This window comes from Mobula hypostoma, chromosome 9 (genome assembly GCF_963921235.1).
Source record: "Mobula hypostoma chromosome 9, sMobHyp1.1, whole genome shotgun sequence".
Classification (NCBI taxonomy): domain Eukaryota; kingdom Metazoa; phylum Chordata; class Chondrichthyes; order Myliobatiformes; family Myliobatidae; genus Mobula; species Mobula hypostoma.
Window position 1 is genome coordinate 110,748,697 of NC_086105.1, and position 27,634 is coordinate 110,776,330.

Below are 27,634 nucleotides of genomic sequence, written 5' to 3' on the forward strand. Positions count from 1 at the left end.
ACTCTAACATTTTGCGTGTGTGTTTGTGTGTGTGTGTGTGTTTCAGTTTTCCAGCATCTGCATAATCTCCTGTACCTCAACTAATGATGATTTCAGTGTAAACAGGTCACTGCCCACCCCTAGCTATACTCCATCATTCCTAGTATTTATCTTACTTGTATATCTTCACTTGATTCTCAATCTGTACCATCTCAGCAAAGCTACTGTGCAGTATGCCCACAGTGAAACACTGCACCTGTTGTATTCCCCTCCCCGTTGACATTTGTAACCCTTGGAGGACAATGGAGTGTAGCATTCAAGTAACAAGTGCAATCAGATGTCTGAAGGGGAACTCATCATACAGCTGAGGCCAAGGACATAATTGTCAGTAAAAACAATCAGCTTTCGGCAGAGGTGTTGGCAAACTAATTTGTGCCTCTTATTCACATTTGTATATGCTTATTTACTCAAATGTTTTAAAACACGTTGTATTATTTTTCAGACTGAACGAGACTTCTTCGGACGGCGGGTGGACAGAAATAAAATTGTTCTGACTTCAGGTATACTTGCATAGTTACCCACTTCCTCACGAACAGCTGCCACACTTCTCCTTATCATTTTGCTAGTACCTCCCTCCCCACCACTGCCCTTTTAATGAAACGCTGCCTTTTGACTGGGTTCCTTAACTTCTTGAATTGCCTTGAAGTATCTGGGAATTGATTGTTGATGTTTCATACTGCTGACAGAAACCCAGGCAAAAAAGTTATAAGGATATTAAGATATTTACTTGCATCATTTTTCTTTGAATGCTATTGATTTATTGGATATGGGAGATGTGTATTAAAATATGTATTACTAAGTAAGACTCTTTGAGGAAAGATGGAGGCCAGGGGTAGAAGCTTATATGCAACTTTTTCAACCAGAGTTGATAGCCCATCATCGGTTATACTGTATGTCCCCCCTTCCATGTTACATTCATTATGCAAGGAATTCAAAGCATGAATTTTCTAGCACTGAATGTTTGAGCTGGCTGTATTGCAGAGAGCAAAATATTCAATGTCTTGTTGCAGCTCTGCTGAACCCCAGTCACATAATTGCAAGAAGTGACTGAACAAAAATGCATTTTAAAACAATAGGTTTAGTAAGGTGGTATTAGTTCACTGAATCATTTACAAGAGAGGCCATTCAGCCAATCATGATTATGCTGGCTCATTAAGAAACCTATCCAATTACTCCAATTCATAAACATGAGAAATTCTGCAGGCACTGGAAATCCAAAGGACCATGCACAGAATGCTGAAGGTATTCAGCAGGTCAGTCAGCATCCATGAAAATGAATAAACAGTCGACATTTCGGACCAAGACCCTTCTTCAGTACTGAGAAGGAAGGGGGAAGGTGCCGGAATAAAGGGGTTGGGGGGAGGCTCGCTGGAAGGTGAGAGGTAAAGCCAGTTGGGTGAGAAAGGTCAAGGGCTGGAGATGAAGGAATCTGACAGGAGAATGGACCATAGAAGAAAAGGAAGGAGGAGGGCATCCAGGGGGAAGTAATAGGCAAGTGAGAAGAGGTAAAATGTCAGAATGGGGAATAAAGGAAGGGCAGGGGGTTTGCTTACCAGAAGGAAAACTTGATATTCATGCCATCAGGTTGGAGGCTACCCAAACAGAATACATATAAGGTGTTGCTCCTCCACCCTGAAGGTGGCGTCATCTTGACACAAGCGGAGGCCATGGACCGACATGTCCGAATTATTCCAATTCCCCTACCCATTTTAGCTAGCCTTGGCCATTTTTCCTCTGCACACGTTTCCAGTTTTTTTTTTTGAAAATTATTATCGAATATGGTTTCACCAGCCTTTCCGGCAGAGTCACAAATCATAACCCACTGTGCAAAAATAAACGTTAAGATCATTTACTAATTTTCTTACATCTGCACATTTTTTCTTCATTATTCTTTCAAACTATTTAATTTCTATTAAATCCAGCATTTTTAGAGAACATCATGTCCTCATATCTGTCACTGAGATGAATTGGCAACTGACTGGAAACCCAGCAGTAGGTCCTGGTGGCCAGTATCACTGTTGTTGTCAGTACAGCTTGGTCAGAATATAAAAATAATTCACTAATAGTTGTTCAGAGCAGTACGTTTCTTTCACCATCTCGTTGTTTCCATGGTGACATGACTTTTCTTTTCCCCAGCAAAAAAAAGTCTCTAATACTCTGTGAGGTTGATTGTTCAGTTGATGACTTACATATTAAACAAGGACTTAGTTTTTCAGTTTGATTTACCGCATCTCCAGAGGAGCAACTTAGCATCATGCTGCATGAATTATCTCTGCAAACATCTTTCTCAGGGCTTATTTCTACATTTCAGTCGATATGTATAAATGACGTTGATCACTGAAAGTCAGCTGAGTTGTGGATATCTTGTTCCCACTTTGTTTGACTGAGGTAACACCTCTTTCTTACAAAAAGAATGTATTTTGGAGGTTTTTTTCTTCAGAAGTCTGCACTTGTAATAGCCTTGTTAAGTGTACAAAGAACTCTGTCATTTTGCAAATAGATTTTGTGCAAAAGAATCCTGCCTAATAGGATTATGATTATGGCACTTCAAACTAACTTCGTACCTTATATTGTCAGTAAAATAAGACAACAGTCAGCCTATTAGCATTTAAGTCTTGATCTTGGATCTTTTGCATATTGAGGCAATACACAGCACCGTGTGTGTCTGCGAGTTTCCCTTCTGCTATCCTTTGTTCCTTAGATTTTGTGGTTTTCTAGTTATTTAGTGCATTGTGGCTATGTAACCCTGCAGACTGAGATGATAAGATGGTTGTTCTGTGTTATAGTCAGGATGGCAAAATCACACAGATATTAGACCATGTCCAAACTTGGAATAAAACCAGGTGCACATATTCCAGATATACTTGTATGATTTCCAATATTGCCTGAAATCCTGAAAGCAATTCAGGCTCAAGGACAGCTTCTACTCAATGTTAGTGGACCCCAAGCATGATGAGCTAGACTCCTGACCTCTGTCTACTTTATGACCTTGCACTTTATTGTTTGCCTGCACCACACTTCCTCTGTAACTATAACACTATACTGCATTCTGTCATTATTGTACCTGGTACTACATCAATGCAGTGGTGCGATGAATTGATATAAAAGGTATATGAGATCGGGTTTTCAATGTACCCTGGTAATGTGACAATAATAAACCAATTTACCAGTTGTCTCAGGGCATACAGGGATCGTGGAAGCTCCCAAGTACATTCTTTCTTTAAGTTGCTGGTTGTCCATTGTGAAAGTCCAAGAAGAAAATTTCGGCTGGGGATAACGTGTACAGTGTGGGAGAACTGTTACAATACAATTTTTGTATTTATAACATACTTTATAGTTTAGTGCCAAATATAGCTGTCTGATTAAATGTACACATTCCATAAAATTCTGTCAATATATTGATTTTTGTCTCTCTTCCCTCGCTCCCCCACAGTGACTGGAGGTGCTGAACCTGTGGTGGAATCAGCTGAAAAATTAATTGGAAAAGCAGTTGGAAAAAGTGATGTTTGGTTCCGATTCAACGAAGGGATGTCCAATGCGGTTAGGCGCAATATTTATATAAGAGATCTGCTCTGAGAACGTGCCAGGATTATGAGAATAAAGGGCAGCGGTTATTTAAATAGGAGGAAGAAGGTTGCACATTCTTACACCGAGCAGAACTCCCACTTGTGCTTGAGCTCCCACAGGTCTGAAGACTAAGCAGGTGAGCCTGGCTTTCCTTGGCCATTTCCCGTGGAAGATGAGTTCCAGTCAAATGGCACTAATATCTGAGCAACTTCAGTACTGTTGTGTGAGCACGCTCAAGAGACCAATTTGGTTGGACAAGCAGTAGGTTTCGAATCTATTTTTCTACTAAAAGGAATACTCTGCTGAATGTTACTTATTGGTACTCAGGTATGAGTGTTTAATGTCAAGTGCCATCTGCCAGCAGCCAATTGTAGCTCTACAGTACTGAGTTGGCTGGGTTGGATAATCCTTCTCAGCTCTGATTGGAACATAAAGTAGTGTTAGCTTTCAATCTCAGCTCTGATTGGAACATAAAGTAGTGTTTGCTTCAGCAAACGTGGGATTCCAGCTTTGACAGACACTTAGTGAAGTCTTGCTGTCATTAATTATTGCTTTATTTGTCATCTTTCTTTTACATTGCTTCTTTCTATTTGTACAAAGAAGTTGATTATCACTCATACAATGACTTTGCTTGGAATTACCATAAAATGTACAAAAAATGTAATGTATGTGTTTAAGAATTTAAAAGACTTTTCCAACAAAATTCTCCTAGAGAATCTCTTTCTTTACAAATCAGTTAATTGTTTTACACAACAAGCAGTTTGAAAATGTCAGAGTATAGCACATTTGCCTTTCTCTACCCATGGGTTGTTCTTCATTAGCTCTGGGTTGAGGAATGGGTCGTTTGGAACTCCATCTTCTATCCACTTCACAAAGCTTCCACAGGAAAATGGAATAGAAAGGAGAGGTGATTAGTAGCTGAATACATATTCATAGAACCAGTAGATCAATACAGTCGATATCAAACTAAGTTTATTCTTTAAACCTAAACCTAAACCTTTCTTGCCTACTTTGCTAGGGACATTGGGGTAATAACTCCACTGCCTGTGTAGATGCATAAAATTATGTATCCACACAGGAAGAAGGCAAACAATGATTACTTTAATAATGGTAACTGAGTATTACTTTTATCTGAATATTCATTATGATTGATGGAATTAAGAGCATAACAATATCTAGTTCCTGTGTTCTCAGCTTGACCTTCAATCTCACTGCCTCTTGTGCAGTTTAACTTCCTTCTAAAATTCCATCCCTGATCTCCCTGTACATTGTGCAAGAGCCCAACTAAGGGCTTGCCCATCTCCTTGATTATATTTTATCCCAGCCTCCAAAGAGTGAGGAAAAACTTTTCCCTGTGGAAAAATACATAACATTCCTTCTCAGTGACAGAAGTGATGTTGGAAGTTATGCATCTCTCCTAATCCCTTTTGTGTTGCATTAGCTTAAACATCCCAGCACACAAGTATAGTTTTTGACGGTAGTACTCTTTATGGAACAAGACTACTGGTAGTACTGCAGCACCAGAACCACTGTTGCTTTCTCTGCAGAATTCAAGCTTGCTGGAACGAGAACCAAACCAATATCTGTACCATCTCTCCAGCCCACCCTCGGCAATAAAGCTGTAGCTTTTGAACAGACCCCGTCATTTACGTGCATAGCGTCTGACCTTTCAAACAGAACTACTCCAACTTCTTTCAGAGACTGAGAAAAAAGTTTCAATGATTTGCTCAAGGACTCCTTGAAGAAGGACAACAATCCCACTGAGTCTTTGGCTTCCCTGAACCTCAAAGTGGAGAAGCAGAAGTCAGGGCAGATGTACTCTGTGCAGGTTTGACATTGTGCAGGATGGCTGCTTACATAAAAGCTACTAAAGTAGTAATTTACTCAATAATTGTGCAGAAAACCTATCACCTTCCTTGATAAATGTTTGTTCAGAAATCGTAGTCCGTTTACTCTGTTTCTGCCAACTCACACTATGCAGCTGAGGATCAGGGCGAGGAAAAATTATAATTGTCTTATTTCCTCGCCAAAGATAAAGTTTTGTTGAGAAGAAGTGCATGCATGCACACTGGTGCAGTTGGAGTTTTGTTACATGTGTGTTGGCTTATGGTCTAATCGTGTAGACATTAGCACAAGAGTTTCTGCAGAAGCTAGAAATCTTGGGCAACATGCAGCACACAAAATGCTTAAGGAACCCGGTGGATCAGACTGCATCTACAGAGGAAAATGATCAGCCAATGTGGAGGCAGAGACTCTTCATCAGGACAAGTGAAAGGTCTCATCCTGAAATGTCGATTAGTCATTTCCATCCATCAATAATGCCTGACCTGCTTCATTCCTCCAGCATTTTGTGTGTGTTGAATTAGTGGGGATCTAGCTGAATGGCAAATCAAACAAAAAGAAATGAACAGGATCTTCATTTTCCTGTGTTTCCTTAAAACAAGCAAAATAAACATAAACAAATATGACAGTATCATCTATTGAAACTGCATCCATTCAACTTCTTCAGTAATTGGTTTTGTTAAATTTTTTGACTGGATTTGTTTTTTATGAATACAGCCCATTGCCAATGCTGAAACGAATATTCTCAGCTTGAGAACAAACAAAGCCAATGGCTTTAATTTCTATGTGCAGAACCAGTAATTATAGATTCAGTTTGATTGATGAAGTCTTGCATAAATTTGCAAGAACACAAAGCATCTTTGTGTTGGATGCTTGTTCGGTTTATCTTATTCATTTATGAGATGCAAGGCATCCATCACTGGAGATGGCAATGAACCACCACTTTAAACTGCTGCAATCCTTTTGAAGGTACTCCCACATGGCTGTGTGGTGAAGCGTTCCAACATTCTAACTCAGCGACAATAAAGGGAGAATGATTTATTTCCATGTCCGGATAGACTATCCCTGGAGGATGGTGCTCCCATGCACCTTTCTTGGTGAAGCAGAGATTGTGAATTTAGAAGGTGCTATGACTTTGTTTATAATTTCTGTGCGCCACAATGAGGGGCCATCGATGCTGGATAAATATGTAAGAAATAAGAACAAGAGTACTTCAAAGGGCTCCTTGATCCTACTTTGTCATTCAAAAAGATAATGGCTAATTAGAACTTGGCCTCTCACTCCATTTTCCTGCCTGTTCTCCTTTACACTTGATTCTCTCTGTGTCCAATAATACAAACATATGTCTACCTCAGACTGGAATGTATTCAATGACCCAGCCTCCTTAGCAAACTAGGATAGAGAATTCCAAAGGTTCATGGCCCTTTTAAAGAGGAAATTCTTCTTTAATTCTTGTTTTAAATAGATATCCATTTATTCTAAAATTACAGAGGGCCAATCAAGTAAGCTGCTTGTTCAGGTTGGTTTTGAACCATTTGGGTATTGTTAGAGATAGTCATTCAAATGGAGGGTGCAATAGTTCAATCTAAAACCAGTGTATTATGCCTAAACAAAGGAAACTGCAGTGGGAATGAGGGAGGAATTGGACAGGGTAAACTGGGAACACAGGCTATATGGTGGGACAGTTGAGGAACAGTGGAAGACTTTCAAAGAGATTTTTCACAGTGCTCAACCAAAGTATTTTCCAGTTAAAAGCAAGGACAGTAAGGGTAGGGAGAGCCAGCCATGGATAACTAAGGAAATAAAGGAAGGCATCAAACTAAAAGCTTGCGCATACAAAGTCACCAAGAGTAGTGGGAAACTGGAAGACTGGGTAAACTTTTAAAAGCAACTAAGTGAGCAATAAAGATAGGGAAGGTAGATTATGAAAATAAATAGCACAAAATATTAAAACGGATAGTAAAAGTTTTTATAATTATATAAAGCGGAAAAGGATGGCCAAAGTAAATGTAGGTCCCTTGGAGAACGAGAGGGAATTGATATTGGATAATGATGAAATGGCCAAGGCTTTGAGTGACTATTTTGTATCGGTTTTCATGGTTTTTGTCTTAACATACCAAAGAGATATGCTATACACTCAATGGGAAGTGAGCACCTCGATACAATAACTATCACTAAAGCGGTATTGCCGAGCAAACTTGTGGGCCTAAAGATAGATAAGTCCTCTGGTCCTGATGGAATGCATTCCAGGGTACTGAAAGAAATGGCAGAAGTTACAGTAGAGGCTTTGGTGCTGATTTACCAAAATTCTCTGGACTCTGGGCAGGTCCCAGCAGATTGGAAGAAGGCAAAAGTCATGCCACTGTTCAAAAAAGGAAGTTGGCAAAAGGCAGGTAACTATAGGCCAGTTAGTTTCACACCTGTAGTTGGGAAAATGCTTCAAGATATCATTAAAGAAGAAATAGCGAGGCATCTGGAAAGAAATGGATCCATCAGGCAGACACAGCATGGATTCAGCAATGGCAGGACCTGTTTAACAAACTTACTGGAGTTCTTTGAGGATATAACAAGCGCAGTGGATAGAGGGGAACAGATGGGCATTACTTACTTGGATTTCCAGAAGGCATTCGATAAGGTGCCACATAAAAGACTTATCTATAAGATAAGGATGCATAGAGTTGGGGGTGATGCATTAGCATTGATAGAGAATTGGTTAACTAATAGAAAGCAGAGAGTTGGGATACATGGGTCTTTCTCTGGTTGGCAATCAGTGGCGAGCTGGGCCTGCAACTGTTCATGATGTACCTTAATGATCTGGAAGAGGAGACTGAGTGTAGTGTATCTAAGTTTGCTGATGACACTAAATTGAGTGGAAAAGCAAACCAAGTAGAGGATACAGACAGTCTGCAGAGAGATATAGATAAGTTAAGTGAGTGGGCAAGGGTCTGGCAGATGGAGTACAATGTTGGTAAATGTGAGGTCATCCACTTTGGAAGGAAAAGTGGAAGAGATTATTATTATTTAAATGGTAAAAAAATTGCAGCATGCTACTGTGCAGAGGGACTTGGGAGTGCTTGTGCATGAATCTCAAAAGGTTGGTTTACAGATGCAGCAGGCTATCAAGAAAGCAAATTTTCTCTGAGGAGGAAAATAAACATTTGACGTTTGATATTTGACCCTGTAGGGTCTCAGCCCAAAATATCAACAATGTATTTTCTTCCGTAGATGCTGTCTGGCCTGCTGAGTTCCTCCAGCATTGTGTGTGCATGTTGCTCACGAGTTCTAGCATCTGCAGAATCTCTTATGTCTCTGATTTCACTGGCTGGCATAACTAAGTTCTTGGTCAATGGAACTCCTTAGCCACCTGATGTTGATTGTGGTGACTTCATCTTTGAAAATACATTGAACATCAAGGCTCAGTAGTTAGAATCTCTTAGGAAATGGGTCTGGCACTTGCAGAGCAGAAATGTTCTTTTCCTTTCATCTGCCCATGACTAGAAATTGCCTCTGTCTTGCTGCCTGAAAGCATGCATGGCTATCACTTTCTGAGGAGCTGTGGAAGGTGTTGCACACGGGCATGATCGCTGATGATTGAACAAATTTCTGATATCTGGGTGGAAGGTCACTAATGAACCAGCTGAGTCTGGTGCAAATTAGGTGGAATACGAGGATAAGAAATCTGTACAGCTGTAAGGGACTTTGGTACCACAAGTAGAATAGGATATTCAATTTGATTTCATTACAATGCAGCAAAGGCGAATAAACCCTTCTCCAGCTTCCAGCCAGGAAGAAGGTGGCAGAGTTTGACGTCGAAAAGTTGGTTATAATCGATTCCTGTACCTGTCTGGAAGCCCAAGAAGAGTTTATTCATCAAGCACTAGATCCTTTTTCAGTGCAGCAAAGGTTAGTGAATGAGTGATGGGTTTGTGGAATGTCCTGCCAGGGATGGTGGAGGTAGTACATACATTAGGGACATTTAAGAAACTTAGGTAGGCACATGGATGATAGAAAAGTGGATGGCTAGCTAGGAGGGAAGGGTTAGATTGATTTTAGATTAGGTTAAAAGGTTGGCACAACATCGTGGGGTGATGGACCTGTATTGTGCTGTAGTGTTCAATGTTCTATCGTCCTCTCAGTACCAACAGGTTGCAAATGCTTCAGCAGTGTCTGAGTCCTCTCGCATGGTCAAATGTATCCGCAGCAGATTTGATACAAGTGAGTGGCTTTGCAAGGTCATTATAAGAGCAGACTGGTGTCAAACATTGCAAGGTTATCTCTTCCCTTAAGGACATTAGTAACTAGCTGACATTTTATGGCAATCCAGTGGGTTCCTGAGTCTAGGATTGGTTTTTAATTTCTAATTTAATCCTTTCTCAAGATTTTCAGGTCTGGCAGCTGGATTTCTGGTATCTATGTCACATTGCCTTGGTTCCCTTACTCCAAGTTGCCACTGGTATTAATAACAATAAAACTTGCTCAATCTCTTTATTCTAGGCAGTTACTGTTAAATAGCAGAAATTCTAATGGGGAATAACACCAGTAAATAGGGACTTTTACCAGCAAACCATTCCATTGAGATGTTGTGGCATTAGCTCCTGATATTTCAACCACATGAAGCCATTTGTATTTACTTTTAGATTATTGATTTCCACTGCTGGGTTTTATTAACGCATCTTCTACATTACATTATGCAATTAGTAAATCATCTTGAGACATAAAGCTCATATCACTGCATGTCTAATTTATACCATTCCTTACAAATCTGTTCAAACACTGAAAGGTCAGAGTATTTTTAAGATAATGCATCTATCAAATATTAAGCTCAGTTATTTTCCAGTTGGTGGTTAAGATATGGTTCTTGCAAATTAGTAATGCAATGTGTTATCTTGGATCCCTGATAAATTCTCGGTGCATTGACCTATAACAGACTAAGTAGGGGCTGTGCTCAAACCTTGCTATGTGCTAATAATGCTCATTTCAACCAGGTTTAAAGTAGAGAGACACTGCACTTCACTTCAAGGTACCCAGAGTGAAGTGAGGAGTAAAGAAACTAATGTTCTCACTTTGTACTGTTGCCCATACACACCCACCTGCTCATGTTGTACTCCACTACAGCACACTACACAGTTCTGGATTTTAAGTGAACGTGACCAGCCACTGTATTGCTGCTCCTAATGAATAAACACCCCTCTAGCCGATTACATCGAACCATAAACAATGACCACTCAGTTGAGGTAGAGAGATAAGACCATAAGATATAGCAGCAGAATTGGGCCATTTGGCTCATTGAGTCTGCTCTGCCATGTCATCATGGCTGATCCAATTTTCCTCTCAGCCCCAGTCTCCTACCTTCTCCCCATATCCCTTCATGCTACGACTAAACAAACCAAATCAAGTCACTTTTTATTGTAATTTCGACCATAACTGCTGGTACAGTACACAGTAAAAACGAGACAATGTTTTTCAGAACCATGGTGCTACATGAACAATACAAAAGCTACACTGAACTACGTAAAAAACAACACAAAACTACACTAGACTACAGACCTACCCAGGACTCCATAAAGTGCACAAAACAGTGCAGGCATTACGATAAATAATAAACAAGACAATATGCACAGTAGAGGGCAGTAGGTTGGTGTCAGTCCAGGCTCTGGGTATTGAGGAGTCTGATGACTTGGGGGTAGAAACTGTTACATAGTCTGGTCGTGAGGCCCTGAATACTTCGGTGCCTTTTGCCAGATGGCAGGAGGGAGAAGAGTTCGTATGAGGGGTGCCTGGGGTCCTTCATAATGCTGTTTGCTTTACGGATGCAGCGTGTGGTGTAAATGTCTCTAATGGTGGGTAGAGAGACCCCGATGATCTTCTCAGCTGACCTCACTATCAGCTGCAGGGTCTTGCAATCCGAGATGGTGCAATTTCCGAACCAGACAGTGATGCAGCTGCTCAGGATGCTCTCAATACAACCTCTGTAGAATGTGGTGAGGATGTGGAAAGAATCTATCAACCCTTTGCCTTAAATATATATATAGACTTGACCTCCACAGCTGCCTGTGGCAACAAATTCCATAGATTCACCACTCTTTGGCTAAAGAGATTCCTCCTTATCTCCTTTTAAAAAGGATGCCCCTCTATTCTGAGGCTGTGTCCTCTGGTCTAAGACTTTCACACCATAGAAAACATCCCCTTCATATCCACTCTATCAAGCAAGGCCTTTCACCATTCGATAGGTTTCAATGAGGTCACCCCTTACTCTTTTGAATTCCAGTGAATATAGGTCCAAAGTCATCGAACAGTCTTGATATGACAAGCCGTTTAATCCTGGAATCATTTTCGTAAACCTCCCTTGAACCTTCTCTAGTTTCAGCACATCTGTTTTAAGATGAGGGGCCCAAAACTGCTCACAATACTCCAAGTAAGGCCTCACCAGTGTTTTATAAAGAGGTATTAACAATTGTAAAATGGAATCAGTCAGTAGCATTGGAAAAAGAGGAAGTGAGAAAACTTAGTAGCTGAATAAAAGAATATCACTTCTACTGAGGTACACAGCAGCTATTAGGACATATAAAAAAAATCTGTCCATAGTTGCCTACTCACTGAATCAATATTACCCCACAAACTATGTAAACTAATGATATAATTAAAAATTAATCATCCTTATCACCCTTCTGGTTGGTACATCACAATGTGCTGGAAATTGAATAGTTGAGCATTACTCATAATATGGAATGATGCCCTCAGCAATTTAATCTAGTTTTCTCCTGGAAATTTGATTTCATAGAATTGAAGCTATGGTATCCATTCATAGAATCAAAAATCCAATTGCCTTATTGGATAACTTAAATTGGTAAGATGTATCTTTGATACAACATTAGTACAAAATAGTCTTCTTGATGTAGTTTGATTTCCAAGCTCAATGAGCATAAAAATACGACATTTTAAAAGAAAATGTATCAGTCCATTCACTCCTTCCTTTACGATTTATATTTTTATAATCATGAGAGAATTTCAGAGCTGATGAAAGTTTTCTGGTTCATTTATTCCTGAGATGTAGATGCTGTTAGAAAGAACAGCATCTATAAACTGTCCCTGATTGCTTTTGAGACCACCTGCTTGAACTACTTCAGCTCAAGCGTGAGAGTACTCCCACTATGCTGTTAGTTGCGATGCTACAAGATTCTTAACTAGAAGCAATGAAGAAATGGCACTGTATGTCAAGATCCGGATGGGGTGTAACTTGGATTATAAACTCACACTCTAAAATTGGAAAAAGTATGTCGATTGTTGCTGCTTGAAGTGTCCTAACCTCATGGTCAACGTCTGTATTTCACCAAGTTTGAAAGTTAGTATACTTACTCACACAAAGTTCCCTATCAATCCTCTGAATTTACCCGTAAATGTTTAATGACAGTTGATGAACGGTGTAGACACAAAATATCAGCTGTTTATAGACGCTGCCTGACTCGCTAAGTCCCTCCCAACTTTTTGTGTTGCTCCAGATTCCATCATCTGCAGTTTCTTGTGTCCGACTTCACACAGATTCCTAAATAATTTCTTTAGCCAGAGGATAGTGAATCTATGGAATTCATTGTCATAGACAGTTGTGGAGGCCAAGTCATTGGTAATATTTAAAACAGATGTTGATAGGTTCTTGATTAGTAAGGGTGTCAAAGTTTATGGAGAAAAGTCAGGAGAATGAGGTTGAGAGGGATAATAAATCAGCCATAACAGAATGGCCTAATCCTGCCCCAATGTCTTATGCCTTATAAACCTGAAGCTCAATGCTTCACACAGATGAGAAAATCTGCAGATGCTGGAAATCCAAGCAACACACACAAAACGCTGGAAGAACTCAGCAGGCCAGGCAGCATCTATGGCTAAAGGTAAACAGTCAGGATGTTCTCAATACAACCTCTGTAGAATGTGGTGAGGATGGGAGTGGGAGATCAAGAACCTATCAACCCTTTGCCTTCGGGACACTGATGAAGGGTCTCGGCCTAAAACGTCGACTGTTTACTCTTTTCCATAGATGCTGCCTGGCCTGCTGAGTTTCTCCAGGATTTTGTGTGTGTTGCCCAATGCATCCAGATTAAAGACACCTCTGTACTGGTGCCCATACGCACTCATCTGCTCATGTTGTACTCCACCAAAATGCCACCCTGCAGAATTATGGATTTGCTAGAAACGTTGGAGAAGGGTTAAGCCAATTTGACAGAGGGAAGGGCAGGTTGTGTTGAGGAAGCTGGGAGGCTGCAGAAGGACTTGGACAGATTAGGAAAATGGGCAAGGAAGTGGGAGATGGAAAAAAGTGTCAGGAAGTGCATGGCTATGAGCTTTAGTGGAAGGAATAAGAACAGACTATTTTCTGAACGGTGAGAAAATTCAAAAATCCGAGGTGCAAAGGGACTTAGAAGTCCTCGTGCAGGATTCCCTAGAGGTTAACTTGCAGATTGTATTAGTGGTGAGGGAGGCAAATGCAATGTTCATGTTCATCTTGAGACGACTAGAATATAAAACAAAGATGTAATGCTGAGGCCTCACTGGGAGTATTGTGAGCAATTTTCTGTCCCTTAGCTAAGAAAGGATGTGCTGACATTGGAGAGAGTTCAAGAGGTTCACTAAAATGATTCTGGGAATGAGGAGGGTTTGATGGCTTTGGGCCTGTACTCACCGGAATGAAGAAGAATGAGAGGGGATCTCATTGAAACCTATCAAATATTGAAAGGCTTAGATATAGTGGATGTGGAGAGGATGTTCCTTATAGTGGGGGTCTAGGACCAGCGGGCACAACCTCAATAGAATGGAGATGAGGAGGAATTTCTTTAGCCAGAGAGTGCTGAATCTGTGGAATTCACTGCCACAGACGACTGTGGGAGCCAGGTCATTGGGTTTATTTAAAGCAGAAGTTGATCAATTCTAGACAAGGCAGGTTGTGAAAGGTTACGGGGAGAAGGCAGGAGAATAAATTTCTAAAAGGGTTTATCTAACGAAATTAATATTAAACACACAGCGCGTATTTCCCTTGCATGAATATAGCGATAAGTCAATTATCAGGAGAGCTTGAATTAAGTGTTGAACGAACTTCCAGTAGAAGTGGTAGAGGCAGGTTCAACATTATCATTTAAAGAAAAATTGGATAGATATATAGACAGGAAAGGAATGGAGGGTTATGGGCTGAGTGCAGGTCGGTGGGACTAGGTGAGAGTAGCGTTCAGCACGGACTAGAAGGGCAGAGATGGCCTGTTTCCGTGCTGTAATTGTTATATGGTTATAATAGGTTTGAGAGGGAAATGGATCAGCCATGTGGAGCAGACTTTATGGGTCGAATGGCCTAATTCTGCTCCTATGTCTTATGCCTTACAGTTTTGTTAGAAAGCACTCAGAATTATACAGAATTTTTCATGTGGTTGCACTGCCTATCTGCCTAGTATGACTAGACAACACTACAAGGTATAAAAGGGCTGATAGACATAAAGAAATGAAACAATATAGATTTCTAAATTTCTTTTGAGGATTCGTTTCAGATATTAATTGTCCCTTCCTCCAAGAAGCTCCTGTAGATCTGCTCTCCTGTTGGTTAAACAGGACTAGCTTAATTAATTTTTTTAAAAAGAAGCACTAAAGGTGATCGCAAAATTAGATAAATCATTTGTTTAATTTTGTTTGAACGGTAAACACAGCTCCAGCCTGCCGGGGAGCCCTGTGCCCTGTCTTGTGTATTACCAGAATCATCTTTAACATCATCCATGTGGTAGCTGGCAGTTCAGTTTAAAGGCTAACGTCAAAGGCATCACCCCGAACTATGAAAAGCTCCCTCAGAAGTGTTATCCTATAACCATCCCTTACTCAAACATATGGGGGGACATGTGGCATGTTAGCACCTTTTATCAGTAGCTCTTGGTGACTTGATTGCATTGCTCCACCAACCTACTTGGTTGCAGTGATAACAGCAGGGTGCTATCATCAAAGCTCAGTCCTGTACCTGATCTGGTTATTCTGCACTGGATTGACAACTAGAGAGTTTGCATCTCTCACCCACCCTTGTACTTAAAAGCGCCATTGATCACAGTTCAGGAGCAGGTTACATGCCTCCACACTTTTATCAACAATTAGCATCACACAGGGGAAAATGAGTGGAAAAAAAATTAAATTCAAAGGCCAATTTATCTCCTGTGGCATTAGACCATAAGACACAGGAACAGAATCAGGCCATTTGACCCATCGAGTTCATTCCGCCATTTCATCATGACTGATCTATTTCCCTCTGGTACCCATTCCCCTGCCTTCACCTGTAACCTTTCACACCCTGACTAATCAAAAATCTATCAACCTCTGCTTTAAATACACCGAGTGACTTGGCCTCCACAGCTGCCTGTGGCAACGAATTCCACGGAGTCACTACCGTCTGCCTAAATAAATTCCTCCTCATCTCCATACTAAATAGATGCCCCTCTATTCTGAGGCTGTACCCTCTGGTCCTGGACTCCCCACCATAGGAAACACCCTCTCCATATCCACTCTATCAAGGCCTTTCAACACATGATAGGTGTAAATGAGAGTCCACCACCCCTCCCCCATTCTGATAAATTCCAGCGAGTACAGGCCCAGAGTCATCAAATGCTCCTCATATGAGCCTTTCACTCCCGGAATCATTTTTATGAACCTCCTTTGAATCCTTTCCAATGTCAGCACATTCTTTCTTAGTTAAAGGGACCAAAATTGCTCAGAATACTCCAAGTGAGGCCTCACCAGTGCCTTATAAAGTCACAATATTATATGCAAACAACAGGAATTCTGCAGATGCTGGAAATTCAAGCAACGTACATCAAAGTTGCTGGTGAACGCAGCAGGCCAAGCAGCATCTGTAGGAAGCGGTGCAGTCGACGTTTCAGGCCGAGACCCTTCGTCAGGACTTAAGTCCTGATGCTGCTTGGCCTGCTGCGTTCACCAGCAACTTTGATGTATGTCCCAATATTATATCCTTGTTTTTATATTCTAGTCTTCTTGAAATGAATGCTTACATTGCATTTGCCTCCCTCACCACTGACACAATCTGTAAGTTAACCTTTAGGGAATCCTGCACGAGGACTCCCAAGTCCCGTTGCACCTCGGATTTTTGAATTTTTTCTCCCGTTTAGAAAATAGTCTATGGTTTTAGTTCTTCTACCAACGTGCATGACCATACACTTCCTGACACAGTATTCCATCTGCTACTTTGCCTGTTCTCCCAATCTGTCCCAAGTCCTTCTGCAGCCTTCCAGCTTTCTCAACACTACCTGCCCCTTCACCTGTCTTCGTATCATCCACAAACTTGGCCACAAAGCCATCAATTCCATCATCCAAATCATTGGCATACAACATAAAAAGAAGCAGACACCACTAGTCAGTGACAGCCCATCAGAAAAGTCACCCTTTGTTCCCACTCTTTGTCTCCTGTCAATCAGCCAACACCATCCATGTTACGATCTTTTCAGCAATGCCATGGGTTCCAATTGTGGTAAGCAGCCTCATGTACGGCACCTTGTCAAGGGCCTTCTGAAAAAACAAATATGCAACATCCACTGATTCTCCTTTGTCTATCCTGCTTGTTATTTTTTCAAATAATTCCAACAAATTTGTCAGGCAAGGTGTTCCCTTAAGGAAACCATGCTGACTTTGGCCTATGTACCATGTGCCTTAAGTACCCCAAAACTTCATCCTTAACTATCGGCTCCAACATCTTCCCAATCAGTGAGGTCGGGCTAACGGCCTTATAATTTCCTTTCTTCTGCCTCCCTCCCTTCTTGAAGAGTGGAGTGGCATTTGCAATTTTCCAGTCCTCCAGAACCATGCCAGAATCTAGTGATTCTTGAAAGATCATTACTAATGCCTCAATCTTTTCGGCTACAAGCTAGACATAACAATCCTGTACAGAAGTTACAATCTGGAGTGGTCTTTTGATTAATAACTTGGTTCAGTCTTTGATATAGCATGTACTAGATAATCTCTCTTTTCAAGTTATTCAATAACAAACCAGAAAACTCAAACAGATGGAAACTTTTTATATTGATGTTTCATTTTTGGAGGAGGTTAAAATGTATGAGTAGGACTAGGCTATGCAGCCCCAATTTACCATATCCCATTATATCCTTGGTCCACAAAAGCTTGCCAATCTCAGATTTAATATGACAAATTGAACCAACTAGTTATTGTGGGAAAGAGTTTTGTATATCTATTATTCCTTGAATAAAGGTGAGTCTCTTAGCTTCTTCTCTGAACACCAGTATTAGTAGTCCTCCTGACTGTTTCTGGGTTTCAGATTTGATGTTAATGAATTGAACACAAAAGATTCTAACACTCCACTTTAGGCTCGAAGGAGTTACTCCTTGTGTCTATCATTAACTCCACAGAAATGGATTATCTGGTCATTATCATGTTGTAGTTAGTGAGTGTTTTCTCTTTGTAAATAAGGAGTTATTTCTCTTTTATTACTATACTGACTGCATTTCTAAAGTGCATCGTTAGCTTGAAGTATCTTTAGAATGTCCTAAAAAGGATATGAAGAACACAATGTAAATATTAGTCTTTCTTTTTATAATGGTTCAGCTCTGATTTCAAAATTATGTCTATATATCCTAAACCTTTATGAATGGATAAGATTTCTCTCTATTTGGAAATTCATCAAATCCTTGAAAATAGTCAAAGCACCCTTTAAACTTTCTACTTTCCAGCAAATATAATACCTTGTTCATATAATCGTAAATTGAAATTGTTCAAAGATTCTTCAGAATGATAAAATGGAAATGTGATAATGGAGCTAATTTTGCATCGCTTTGGTCTCACTTCAACAGTTCCACACTAGATTCTACATTAAAAGATAGCACTTAATAAGGAATGACCTAAGCACTGAAGTCAAGCTGTATTTGTAAAGGGCAAATTATTCCAAACTGATTTAGATCAATGCCTTGTGAAAGTTAGCAAGTCTATAATCAGGGAAAGGAAGTGAGCCTAGCTTTCAAAAAGGTGTCATTTCTATTTTTAGTAATTAGGTGGGAAATTAATGGCCAGGACAGAGAGGCAACTGAAAAAAATTGGAAGCATGCAGAGTGGATATGGCAAGTTTGATGCAGAAATTGTGGATTTCCATACAAAATGAAAGATGCAGAAACTTAATAGGAGCCATTTTTGACCTTGTTATGTTGTAAGACAGCGTACTTATAATTTTCTGCATAGAGATAAGCTTTTCAAGTTCATATACCAGTGCTGAAGCTACACAAGTCGCCTCCGCATCTACTTCATCTAATCTTATTAATACAACCTCCTATTCTTTTCTTCCTTAGAATGGCTGCATTTAAGTGGAATCTGGATAAATACTAAGCAATTAATCCTTGTAGTTACAAGCTCCATGTTCTTCTCACCCTTATGTGAAAGAAATTTTCCTCAATTTCTTACTTTTTTTTTGGTCACTACCTTATTTTGATACTGTTGACTTGGGCTTCCCCAGGTGCAGATATCTTCTGTATGTCTATCCTACTAAACCACTTTAGAATTGTGAATTTATTTTTTACAAATTGGAGCATTTTTGGGCAAGTAAAGAACCACATTTTAAAAGGCTGTCAGTTTTTAACTTGTATCTGAGAGTGATCGGTTTTCATTTGGAGTCTTAAACACAACTTTAATACGGGTCTTGAAGCTTACTCAGGGATTGTTTTGGAAGACATTTCCCTCTTGTAGGACAACTGATACTTCAGGCTATCCACTTCTTTCTTGAACTGTGGAACATCCCAATCTTCCATGGCGAAGGATTATTTTAACTGTCTTCGGGGGAAAAATCTGAAATAATCAAAAAAAAGAGAGAAATTAAAATTTCAAAAAATACATCTTTACAGCCGAGTGAACAACATATGCTGTTCTTTCAGGATTCAAGAAGCTTTCTGAGACAGACTCAAGTCTGAATGAAATAAGAATTTTATTCAATCATGATCAGTGGTGAGACCAATCAATCTGGGGTTGAATAGCCAATTTCCTGCCATTACTTATCCAGAAACAATAAATACACCATTGAATTTATCACAAATAAGTGGTAGCATTGCATAGCATCTGCAAACAGAAAAGGCAGGTGAGTGTTTTATCTGGGGAGATAAACTTCTTTTGCTGTCTTCTTGCTGCTGTAACTAGGAAGAAAGTACAGGAGCCTCAGGACTCATGCCACCAGGCTGAGGAACAATTATTACCCCTTAATCACCAGGCTCTTGAACCAGAGGGGATACTTTCATTCAACATCATTGAAATGTTCTCCAAACCTACGGACTCATTTTCAAGGACTCTCAGATTCTCAATATTTATTGCTTATTTATTTATTATTATTAATTCTTTCTTTTTGTATTTGCACAATTTGTTATCTTTTGCACACCGGTTAAGCACCCAAGTTGGTACAGTCTTGCATTGATTCTATTATGGTTATTATTCTATTATGGAATTGTTGAGTATGTCTGCAAGAAAATGAATCTCAGGGTGACCTATATGTACTTTGATAATAAATTTGCTTTGAACTTTGATGGAACTCCAGTGCACTCGGATAAATGTTCTTTATATTTATGACCAGTGAGCATTAACTAACTATTGGCAGGGATAGAGACATCGTAGCTGAGTCCAATCTTATTCCTCACCTTATGAAAAGGCAGACTTGTACATCTGCAATACTTCCATGCCCTCCTGATTTTCAAGTCAATGATCCATTTCTAATGTATAGTTACAGTCAAAATCAGACTTATTATCACTAACATACTGTATATCTTAAAATTTGTTTTGAGATAGCAATACATAAGTTATAAGGTACAATAAGAAATATATTTTAAAAATAAATAAGTAGTTCAAAATAATGAGACAGTGTCATGGGTTATGGACCATTCAGATATCTGATGGTGGAGGGGAAGAAGCCGTTCATAAGATATTGAATGCACATTCTTAGACTCCTAGATCTCCTTCCATGAGAAGCGTTCATGTCCTGGATGGTGGGTGGTGAGGGGTGGGGTGGGGGGGGGGTCCCTAATGATGGGTGCTGCCTTCCCGAGGCACCATCTTGTTTGAAGGTGTATTCATCGGTGGAGAGCCTAGGGCCCATGATGGAACTGGCCGAGTCTACAATCCTCTGCAGCATTTTTGGATCCTGTGCATTGGATCCTCCATCCCAGACGATGATGCAACCAGTCAGAATGTTCTCCACGGTACATCTGTAGAAATTTACTGGAGTCCTTGTCTTTGCTAGACAATGACATTATACAAAACAGGACAACCAACTTGAACTTAGCAAGATTCCAAACACTGCAATGTGTTAATAACTGACAACTTGTTGGTTGATGGCTGAACACCATTCAATGCAACAGGGAGAATGCCAGAACATTTTCATTTTCTTTTCTTACCAGAGACAGGTGGAGCATTGATCTGACATTTCATTTGCACTTGGCAATTCAGCTTTGTGAATAAGCATAAAATATGATCTGACCGTAAAGTGTTAAGGCTCAGATAGTTCCCATGTGTTCTTCTGACTCCTGTGTGTCTGCCTTCAGTCCCTGAGAATTATTTATTAATATTTAAACTGAGTCACGAGTAAAATGTGACCAGCCTCTTCCAACATTAAAATCAGTCGGTCAGAAGAACAGTCGCACAATCAAGCCTTTTACATCAATTGTCATAGAAACATAGAAAATAGGTGCAGGAGTAGGCCATTCGGCCCTTCGAGCCTGCACCACCATTCAGTACGATCATGGCTGATCATCCAACTCAGAAACCTGTACCTGCCTTCTCTCCATACCCCCTGATCCCTTTAGCCACAAGGGCCATATCCAACTCCCTCTTAAATATAGCCAATGAACTGGCCTCAACTGTTTCCTGTGGCAGAGAATTCCACAGATTCACCACTCACTGTGTTAAGAAGATTTTCTGCATCTCAGTCCTAAAAGGCTTTCCCTTTATCCTCAAACTGTGACCCCTCGTTTGGACTTTCCCAACATCGGGAACAATCTTCCTGCATCTAGCCTGTCCAATCCCTTTAGAATTTTATACGTTTCAATCAGATCCCCCCTCAATCTTCTAAATTCCAGAGAGTACAAGCCTAGTTGATCCAGTCTTTCATCATATGAAAGTCCTGCCATCCCAGGAATCAATCTTCTTTGCACTCCCTCTATGGCAAGAATGTCTTTCCTCAGATTAGGGGACCAAAACTGCACACAATACCCCAGAAGTGGTCTCACCAAGGCCTTGTACAACTGCAGTAGTACCTCCCTGCTCCTCTACTCAAATCCCCTTGCTATGAATGCCAGCATACCGTTTGCCTTTTTCATCGCCTGCTGTACCTGCATGCCCACTTTCAATGACTGGTGTATAATGACACCCAGGTCTCGTTGCACCTCCCCTTTTCCTAATCAGCCACCATTCAGATAATAATCTGTTTTCCTGTTCTTGCCACCAAAGTGGATAACCTCACATTTATCAACATCAAATTGCATCTGCCACGAATTTGCCCACTCACCTAACCTATCCAAGTCACCCTGCATCCTCTTAGCATCCTCCTCACATTTTGTGCCTGACTTGAGACAGGGAAAGAGTGACAGCCATGAACAAACTGAGGTATGAAGGGTAAAAGGGAACCAAAGGCCATGTTACAGAGGCAGTGGAGAATGAATCAGTAAGGGTCACTGTTTTCACTGTTGCCTCCATTCTGGTCATTGCTTTTCAGAATGTGGTAAGCTCTATATTTTCCTCCCTGCTTAAAATGGCTAATTCAGAATATGAGTAAGCATGGGTTTGACAAACTGAAATATTTCAGGGGTCTGCTGACAAGAAGTAGTCAGTGCAGAACTGAATACAGAACACTAGGCTAACAAGTTTTGATTTGAAGTGATGTAGAAAGTATCCTGGCAGAGAGAGCTTTAAGAAATACTCGCCCTATACTTGTTACGGAGAATTGTTGCATCATTCTCTGGGACTGAACCTCAAAAAGATGTGCTAATGAATTTATTTTGTAGTACTCAAGTGTAACCCTCTCACCAGGACTTGTTGGTTAACTCTGCTAACACCACATGACTCAGCAGTGAGAAGGCCACCTTTCATAAACAATATACGTCTAGGATCAGTATGATTTGGGGTTCAACCAAACAGGAACGTTGTGATGTTCCGATTAAGGAACCCTCTATCTGAGCGACTGCTGTGTAAATACTGCTCTATGCAAAGTTACTATTCGCCTGAAGATTAACAGATTATAAAGAAATATATTTCCCAAATTTACACTTACAGGGAAAAAAAAGAAATATAAGGGTCCATTACAGTTAAACCAGTCCAATGTGCACATAAACATCGGAGCTTGTTTCTGGAGTAGTCAGGGTATATCGCTTTATTCATGTGCAGAAGTCATGGACTGCGTGAAAGCCCCCACCACAGCCTGAACTTCCCTCAAAGACCGTCTCGAACGAACTGGATCTCTCTGGAGTATTGGCCCTTCCTCCTTGGAGCCATTCATCCACACAAGCACGTCTTACAAGGGGGACTCTCCTTCAAACATCATTTGTGGCACCTTCTCTTGGGCCCCGCTTTGCAGCTCCCACCAAAAAAAACCCAAACCAGACTACTGTCCTTCAGAAATCTGCTCCTGTCCAGCACTCTCCAATGTTCTATTGGGCAGAAAGTTACAACACATTCCAAGAGAACCCCCAATGGCTGACAAAGTTGGATAACATGCTCCTTATCCTTAACCGAAGCTGAAACACTTGCTAGCAGGGAAAAACTGCTTTTACAGAAAACTGTTAAAGTAAAAATACCTCACACCATAACAGTAGAAATCTTACCTAGGGCATTACACACGCAAATGATAATTGGATGTTCTCTGAATCCTGACAAACCAAGAGCAACAATAACTATATTTCTAGAGAAATACAGTAGGTACTTCATTATGTTATTAAACATAATTTTTGTTTCTATGCTACAAAATGTGATATTATTCCAATGAGTAAAAGCTTAGTCATAGAGGTACATTAGGTATTAAGGAGCATCTTAAATATGGAATAGTAGGGAGGCAGAGCACTTTAATGAGGGATTTCCAGAGCTGATGACTCAAACAGTTCTGAAGTCACGACCACCTGTGGGGCAGATATAGAGACTGGTGCTGCACAGAAAGCCAGAACTCGTTAAACAAACAGATTTCAAAGGCTTATCGTGATGGCAGGAATGATTAAAGGAATGAGGCAAAAGACTAGGGAAATTTTTGAAAACAAGGATAAGAATTTTAAATTAACGTTTAAAGCCATATTAGAAATGTTATTCAAAACATCTGTGAATTTACCAGAACCAATTATTCTGAAATGCTTTATAAAGATTGACTTACACTGCCTCTCGAATTATTTCTATAATAGAAATAAAGCGAAACCAATAACCAAGCCAAACAAAATATCAGGGCTGTGTTGGTTAAGAGAAGGTTTGGTGATTGGACCATATCAACTATTTTGCTATCTGAAGAATATATTTGCCTCTTTGCTAGATTACCAGATCTCCAGGATTATCCCCAAGTTATTCTTGTGGGCCCCTCTTTGCACAGGAGAAAAGTAGTTTCAAAACTCCTCTGATTTTTTGAATCATTTATTAGTTATGAACATTAAAGATGGAATAAATAGCTATTTAACAATCATTAAAGCTGGTAATCTTTCCATTCCCTGTTCTGGCTCCATCTTACTCCTTTTTCCCACAGCTGCCAATCGCCTCCCTCTGGTGCCCTTCCTCCTTCCCTTTCTCCCACAATCCAATCTTCTCTCCTTCAGCCTTTTAACTCTTTCACCTATCACCTTCTAGCTTTTCATTTCAACCCCCTCCCCCCTCCCCTCTCCCAGCTACCTACCTTGCCCCTCACCTAGCTTCATCTATCACCATCCAGCTTGTACTCCTTCCCCTGGTCCCATGTTCTTATTCTGGCCTCTCCCCACTTCATTTTAAGTTCCAATGAAGAGTCTCAGCCTGAAATTTTGATTCCTAATTCCTTTCCATGGGTGCCACCTGACCTGCTGAATCCTTCCAGTATTTTGAGTGTGTTACTCTGGATTTTCAGCATTGGCAGAATATCACACACAAAATCCCATCCCCTTGTACATTCGTCCCACCCCACTAATCTCCCTCCTGGCTCAAGAGGAAGAAGTGCTACACCCGCCCATTCACCTCCTCCCTCACCTCCATTCAGGACCCCAAGCAATCCCTCCAAGTAAAGCAACACTTCACCTGCGAATCTTTTGGGATCACCTATTGTATCCGGTGCGTCTGATCCGGTTTCTACACTGGTGAGACCCCAGTGTAGACTGCGGGCCACTTTGTTGAGCACCTTTACTCCATCTACAAAAAGCAGGATTTCCTAGTGGCTAACCATTTTACTTCCAACCCCTGTTCCCATTCTGACATGTCGGTCTGTAGCCTCCTCTTCTTCCACCATGAGACCACTCTCAGACTAGAGGAGCAACACCTCATATTCTGTCCAGGTAGCCTCCAACCTGATGGCATGAACATCGATTTCTCCAACTTCCATTAATGTTCCCCCCCACTTCCTTTCCCTCTTCTTCAATTCCCCACTCTGGACCCCTCTTACCCCTCCTCACTTGCCTATCACCTCCCCCAGGTGCTGCTCCTCCTTTCTCCCATGGTCCACTCTCCTCTCCTATAAGATTCCTTCTTCATCCCTATGCCTTTCCCTCCAATCACCTCCTAGCTTCTTGCTTCATCGCCCTCCCCATCAATCTGGCTTCACCTATTACCTTCCAGCTTGCACTCCTTCCCCTCTGCCACCTTCTTATTCTGGTATCTTCCTTTCTTATCCCTGGCGAAGGGTCTCAGCTGAAAATACTGACGGTTTATTCCTCTCCATAGATGCCACCTGACCTGTTGAGTTCCTCCGGCATTTTGTGTTTGTTGCTCTGGACTTCCAGCATCTGCAGAATCTCTTGTGTTTATGATCTGCAGAATCTCTTGTGCTTTTAATCAAGAGATGATGTCTGCTTTTAAATTGCCATGGAAGATGATGCCTTGTAAGGGGAACAGGGGATTATTATATCTTTGGACAAATAGGAATTTGCGGATAAAGAGGTTGAAGGCAGGAAGCCTTCAGATGAAACCTCGAACCACAACTGTCCCAAAATAAAGAGGGAAAGAATGGACATTTCTGATCAGTGACCTTTCCTCAGAATTGATCCAGTTCCCCAGTGTGTCCAGCCTGGTTAAGCTGACTACAACTGAGACTTCAGAACAGCCATAGTTTCTCTCGGGAGCATGTTGTCTTTCTCACCTGATCCTTTATTATGCTGGTCAATGGTAGAAAACATACCAGAGGCTTTGTACATGGACCAATATCATTCTAATTGGGTTGGTGGAAAGCTAGTCTGGAGAAGTTTTCCGGGTATATCAAACCTTGGGGAATTAATGGACAGCTTTCTCGTCAGCTACAGGAACTAAACAGGAAGTCGCTGATAATTTGATGGGATACAGTTTCTGAAGGGAAACGATTAGATTTGGATATCTCACTGACATACCGAACAGTGCCAGAGCCCCCTCTCTCGGGAAGCTGCTTTCCAATCACTCGCGTACTTTGGAGATCGCAAAGCAGTATTCACACACAACCAACGTTCATTAACAATGGGGCCCAACAATAAACAACGTCGGCCGATCGAATCCACCGCTCCCATTCCTTTTCCAACCGGATGTATTATTCCCGCAACATCGGCTCGTGTCTGCAACTGAACCTGACAAGCATCACCAAGCGCCACAGACCCTTCCCCGGGACGGGGATGCGACCCTGTTTTGCTTCTGGATCATTTCTATGGACTAAACCCGACTTACCTTTCCCGGTGGTCTCGCCGACTCCAACGCCCTCCAGCATAAACATCCAGTCAGAAACCCACCTATATGTTTCAGCTCGGGCCAGACAGCGCAGATTAATCTTCTACGTTCCTCGTAATGACGTAGTGAAAATTACTACACAAAGAAATGGACAACGCGTAACATCAACTGATTTTGCCAATCCCTTGTGTCAACTAGCGCTTACCAGTTAACTGGTGGTCAGGATTGGGGGGTGCCCGATGGCTCACAAGCACAAAACACGCGGTGCCTAAATTTTTTTTTAAAAATCGATATAGACAGACAATTTCAGACTGTGCTTGTTTGGGAGAAAGGGAAGCAGGGTAATTCATATCCAGACAGGAAAACATTTTAGATACAAAATGAACGTATCCACTGTTCATAACGACGGTCATCTTCATTGTAATTTAGTAATGATATGGAGAGCAGGAATTTTTCCTCAGGGTTCAGCCCGATCAATTGTTTTAACTCCTGCAAGGCTGAAATTGGCTGTCTTTCGTTTGGAGAATGTTGTCACCATTTCTGGTGAAGAGCTACCGCAGTAGGAAAAAAAACATCCGTACGTCCATCCAACCACAAGCCTCTCCGTGTCTATTTTCTTCTCTCTTTAAACTCAAGTAATGTTTTAAATCTCATTAACCCGTGGGTCGTGGCCCAAGCACAGCGCGGGAGGAAGTGGATTCGCATGTCTCGCCTTTATTTATATAAAATACCCAGTAACGTCGGTTCTGAGTGATGGTGCACCTGCCGGTGTGTCATTAAGGAACAGGCGCTGTTAACTGGGCTGGGAATCAAGTGGTCATCTGACTAATTTAGGCTGCGGTATGAATATAGATCAGGTCGTCCACTGCCCCGTGCCCAGCATTGTAACATCTATGTAAATTCATTGTGTCCATCCTAAAGCCGGAGACAAAAGTGGAATTTGTTGAGTTTAAAATTTAGATTCCACAATATTTAATTGCAACATTTAAGTTGACAAGATCGGCCTTTTCTTCCCCGTCCACTTAAGATGAAAACGTTAACTCACCTCAGTCTCAAGGCACTTTCAGAAACCAACGCAAAGCCCTGCTTCCACCAGCCACTCCTTGGTAGCAGCAGGGAGGTTTGAGCGGGATATATACAGATGTTGTCCTCTCCTTTTTGGAAATGCAAATCCTTGGTGTAATCTATTAATGTAACTGCCAATCCATTCAGAACGTGGAGCTGATGCCCTTTGGAGAGGATTTGCACAGCTGAGCTCTCCCGCCTGCCCGCTTTCCAACTGCCGCCCTGAGTAATAGTTGAGCTGGAAATGAAAGGGCAGCTTCCTGCTATCTCATTAGAG

At 41.0% G+C, this 27,634-nt stretch overlaps 2 protein-coding genes across 6 annotated transcripts in view; one reads left to right on the forward strand and one right to left on the reverse strand.

Annotated features, from left to right (window-relative positions):
* chtf18 (CTF18, chromosome transmission fidelity factor 18 homolog (S. cerevisiae)) overlaps nucleotides 1–3,635 on the forward strand; it is a 97,790-nt gene extending 94,155 nt beyond the window's left edge. The window contains exons 21-22 of the mRNA XM_063057432.1: nucleotides 482–539; nucleotides 3,473–3,635. Coding sequence (XP_062913502.1) covers nucleotides 482–539; nucleotides 3,473–3,615 — 201 coding nt within the window. The 3' untranslated portion in view covers nucleotides 3,616–3,635. The remainder of the gene's footprint in view (nucleotides 1–481; nucleotides 540–3,472) is intronic.
* Nucleotides 3,636–3,670: 35 nt separating this feature from the next.
* LOC134351359 (guanine nucleotide-binding protein G(I)/G(S)/G(O) subunit gamma-13) lies at nucleotides 3,671–27,634 on the reverse strand. Of its 5 annotated transcripts, none has more exons than XM_063057433.1 (3): nucleotides 27,338–27,634; nucleotides 19,126–19,260; nucleotides 3,671–4,482 (listed from the first exon to the last, which is right to left on the reverse strand). In XM_063057433.1, the coding sequence occupies exons 2-3, from the start codon at nucleotides 19,221–19,223 to the stop codon at nucleotides 4,377–4,379; spliced, it is 204 nt and encodes a 67-aa protein (XP_062913503.1). In that variant the 5' UTR covers nucleotides 19,224–19,260; nucleotides 27,338–27,634; the 3' UTR covers nucleotides 3,671–4,376. The 5 variants fall into 5 exon arrangements, with proteins under 5 accessions (XP_062913503.1, XP_062913506.1, XP_062913508.1 ...); XM_063057436.1 differs by lacking the exon at nucleotides 27,338–27,634 and adding an exon at nucleotides 26,874–26,972; XM_063057438.1 differs by lacking the exon at nucleotides 27,338–27,634 and adding an exon at nucleotides 26,498–26,866.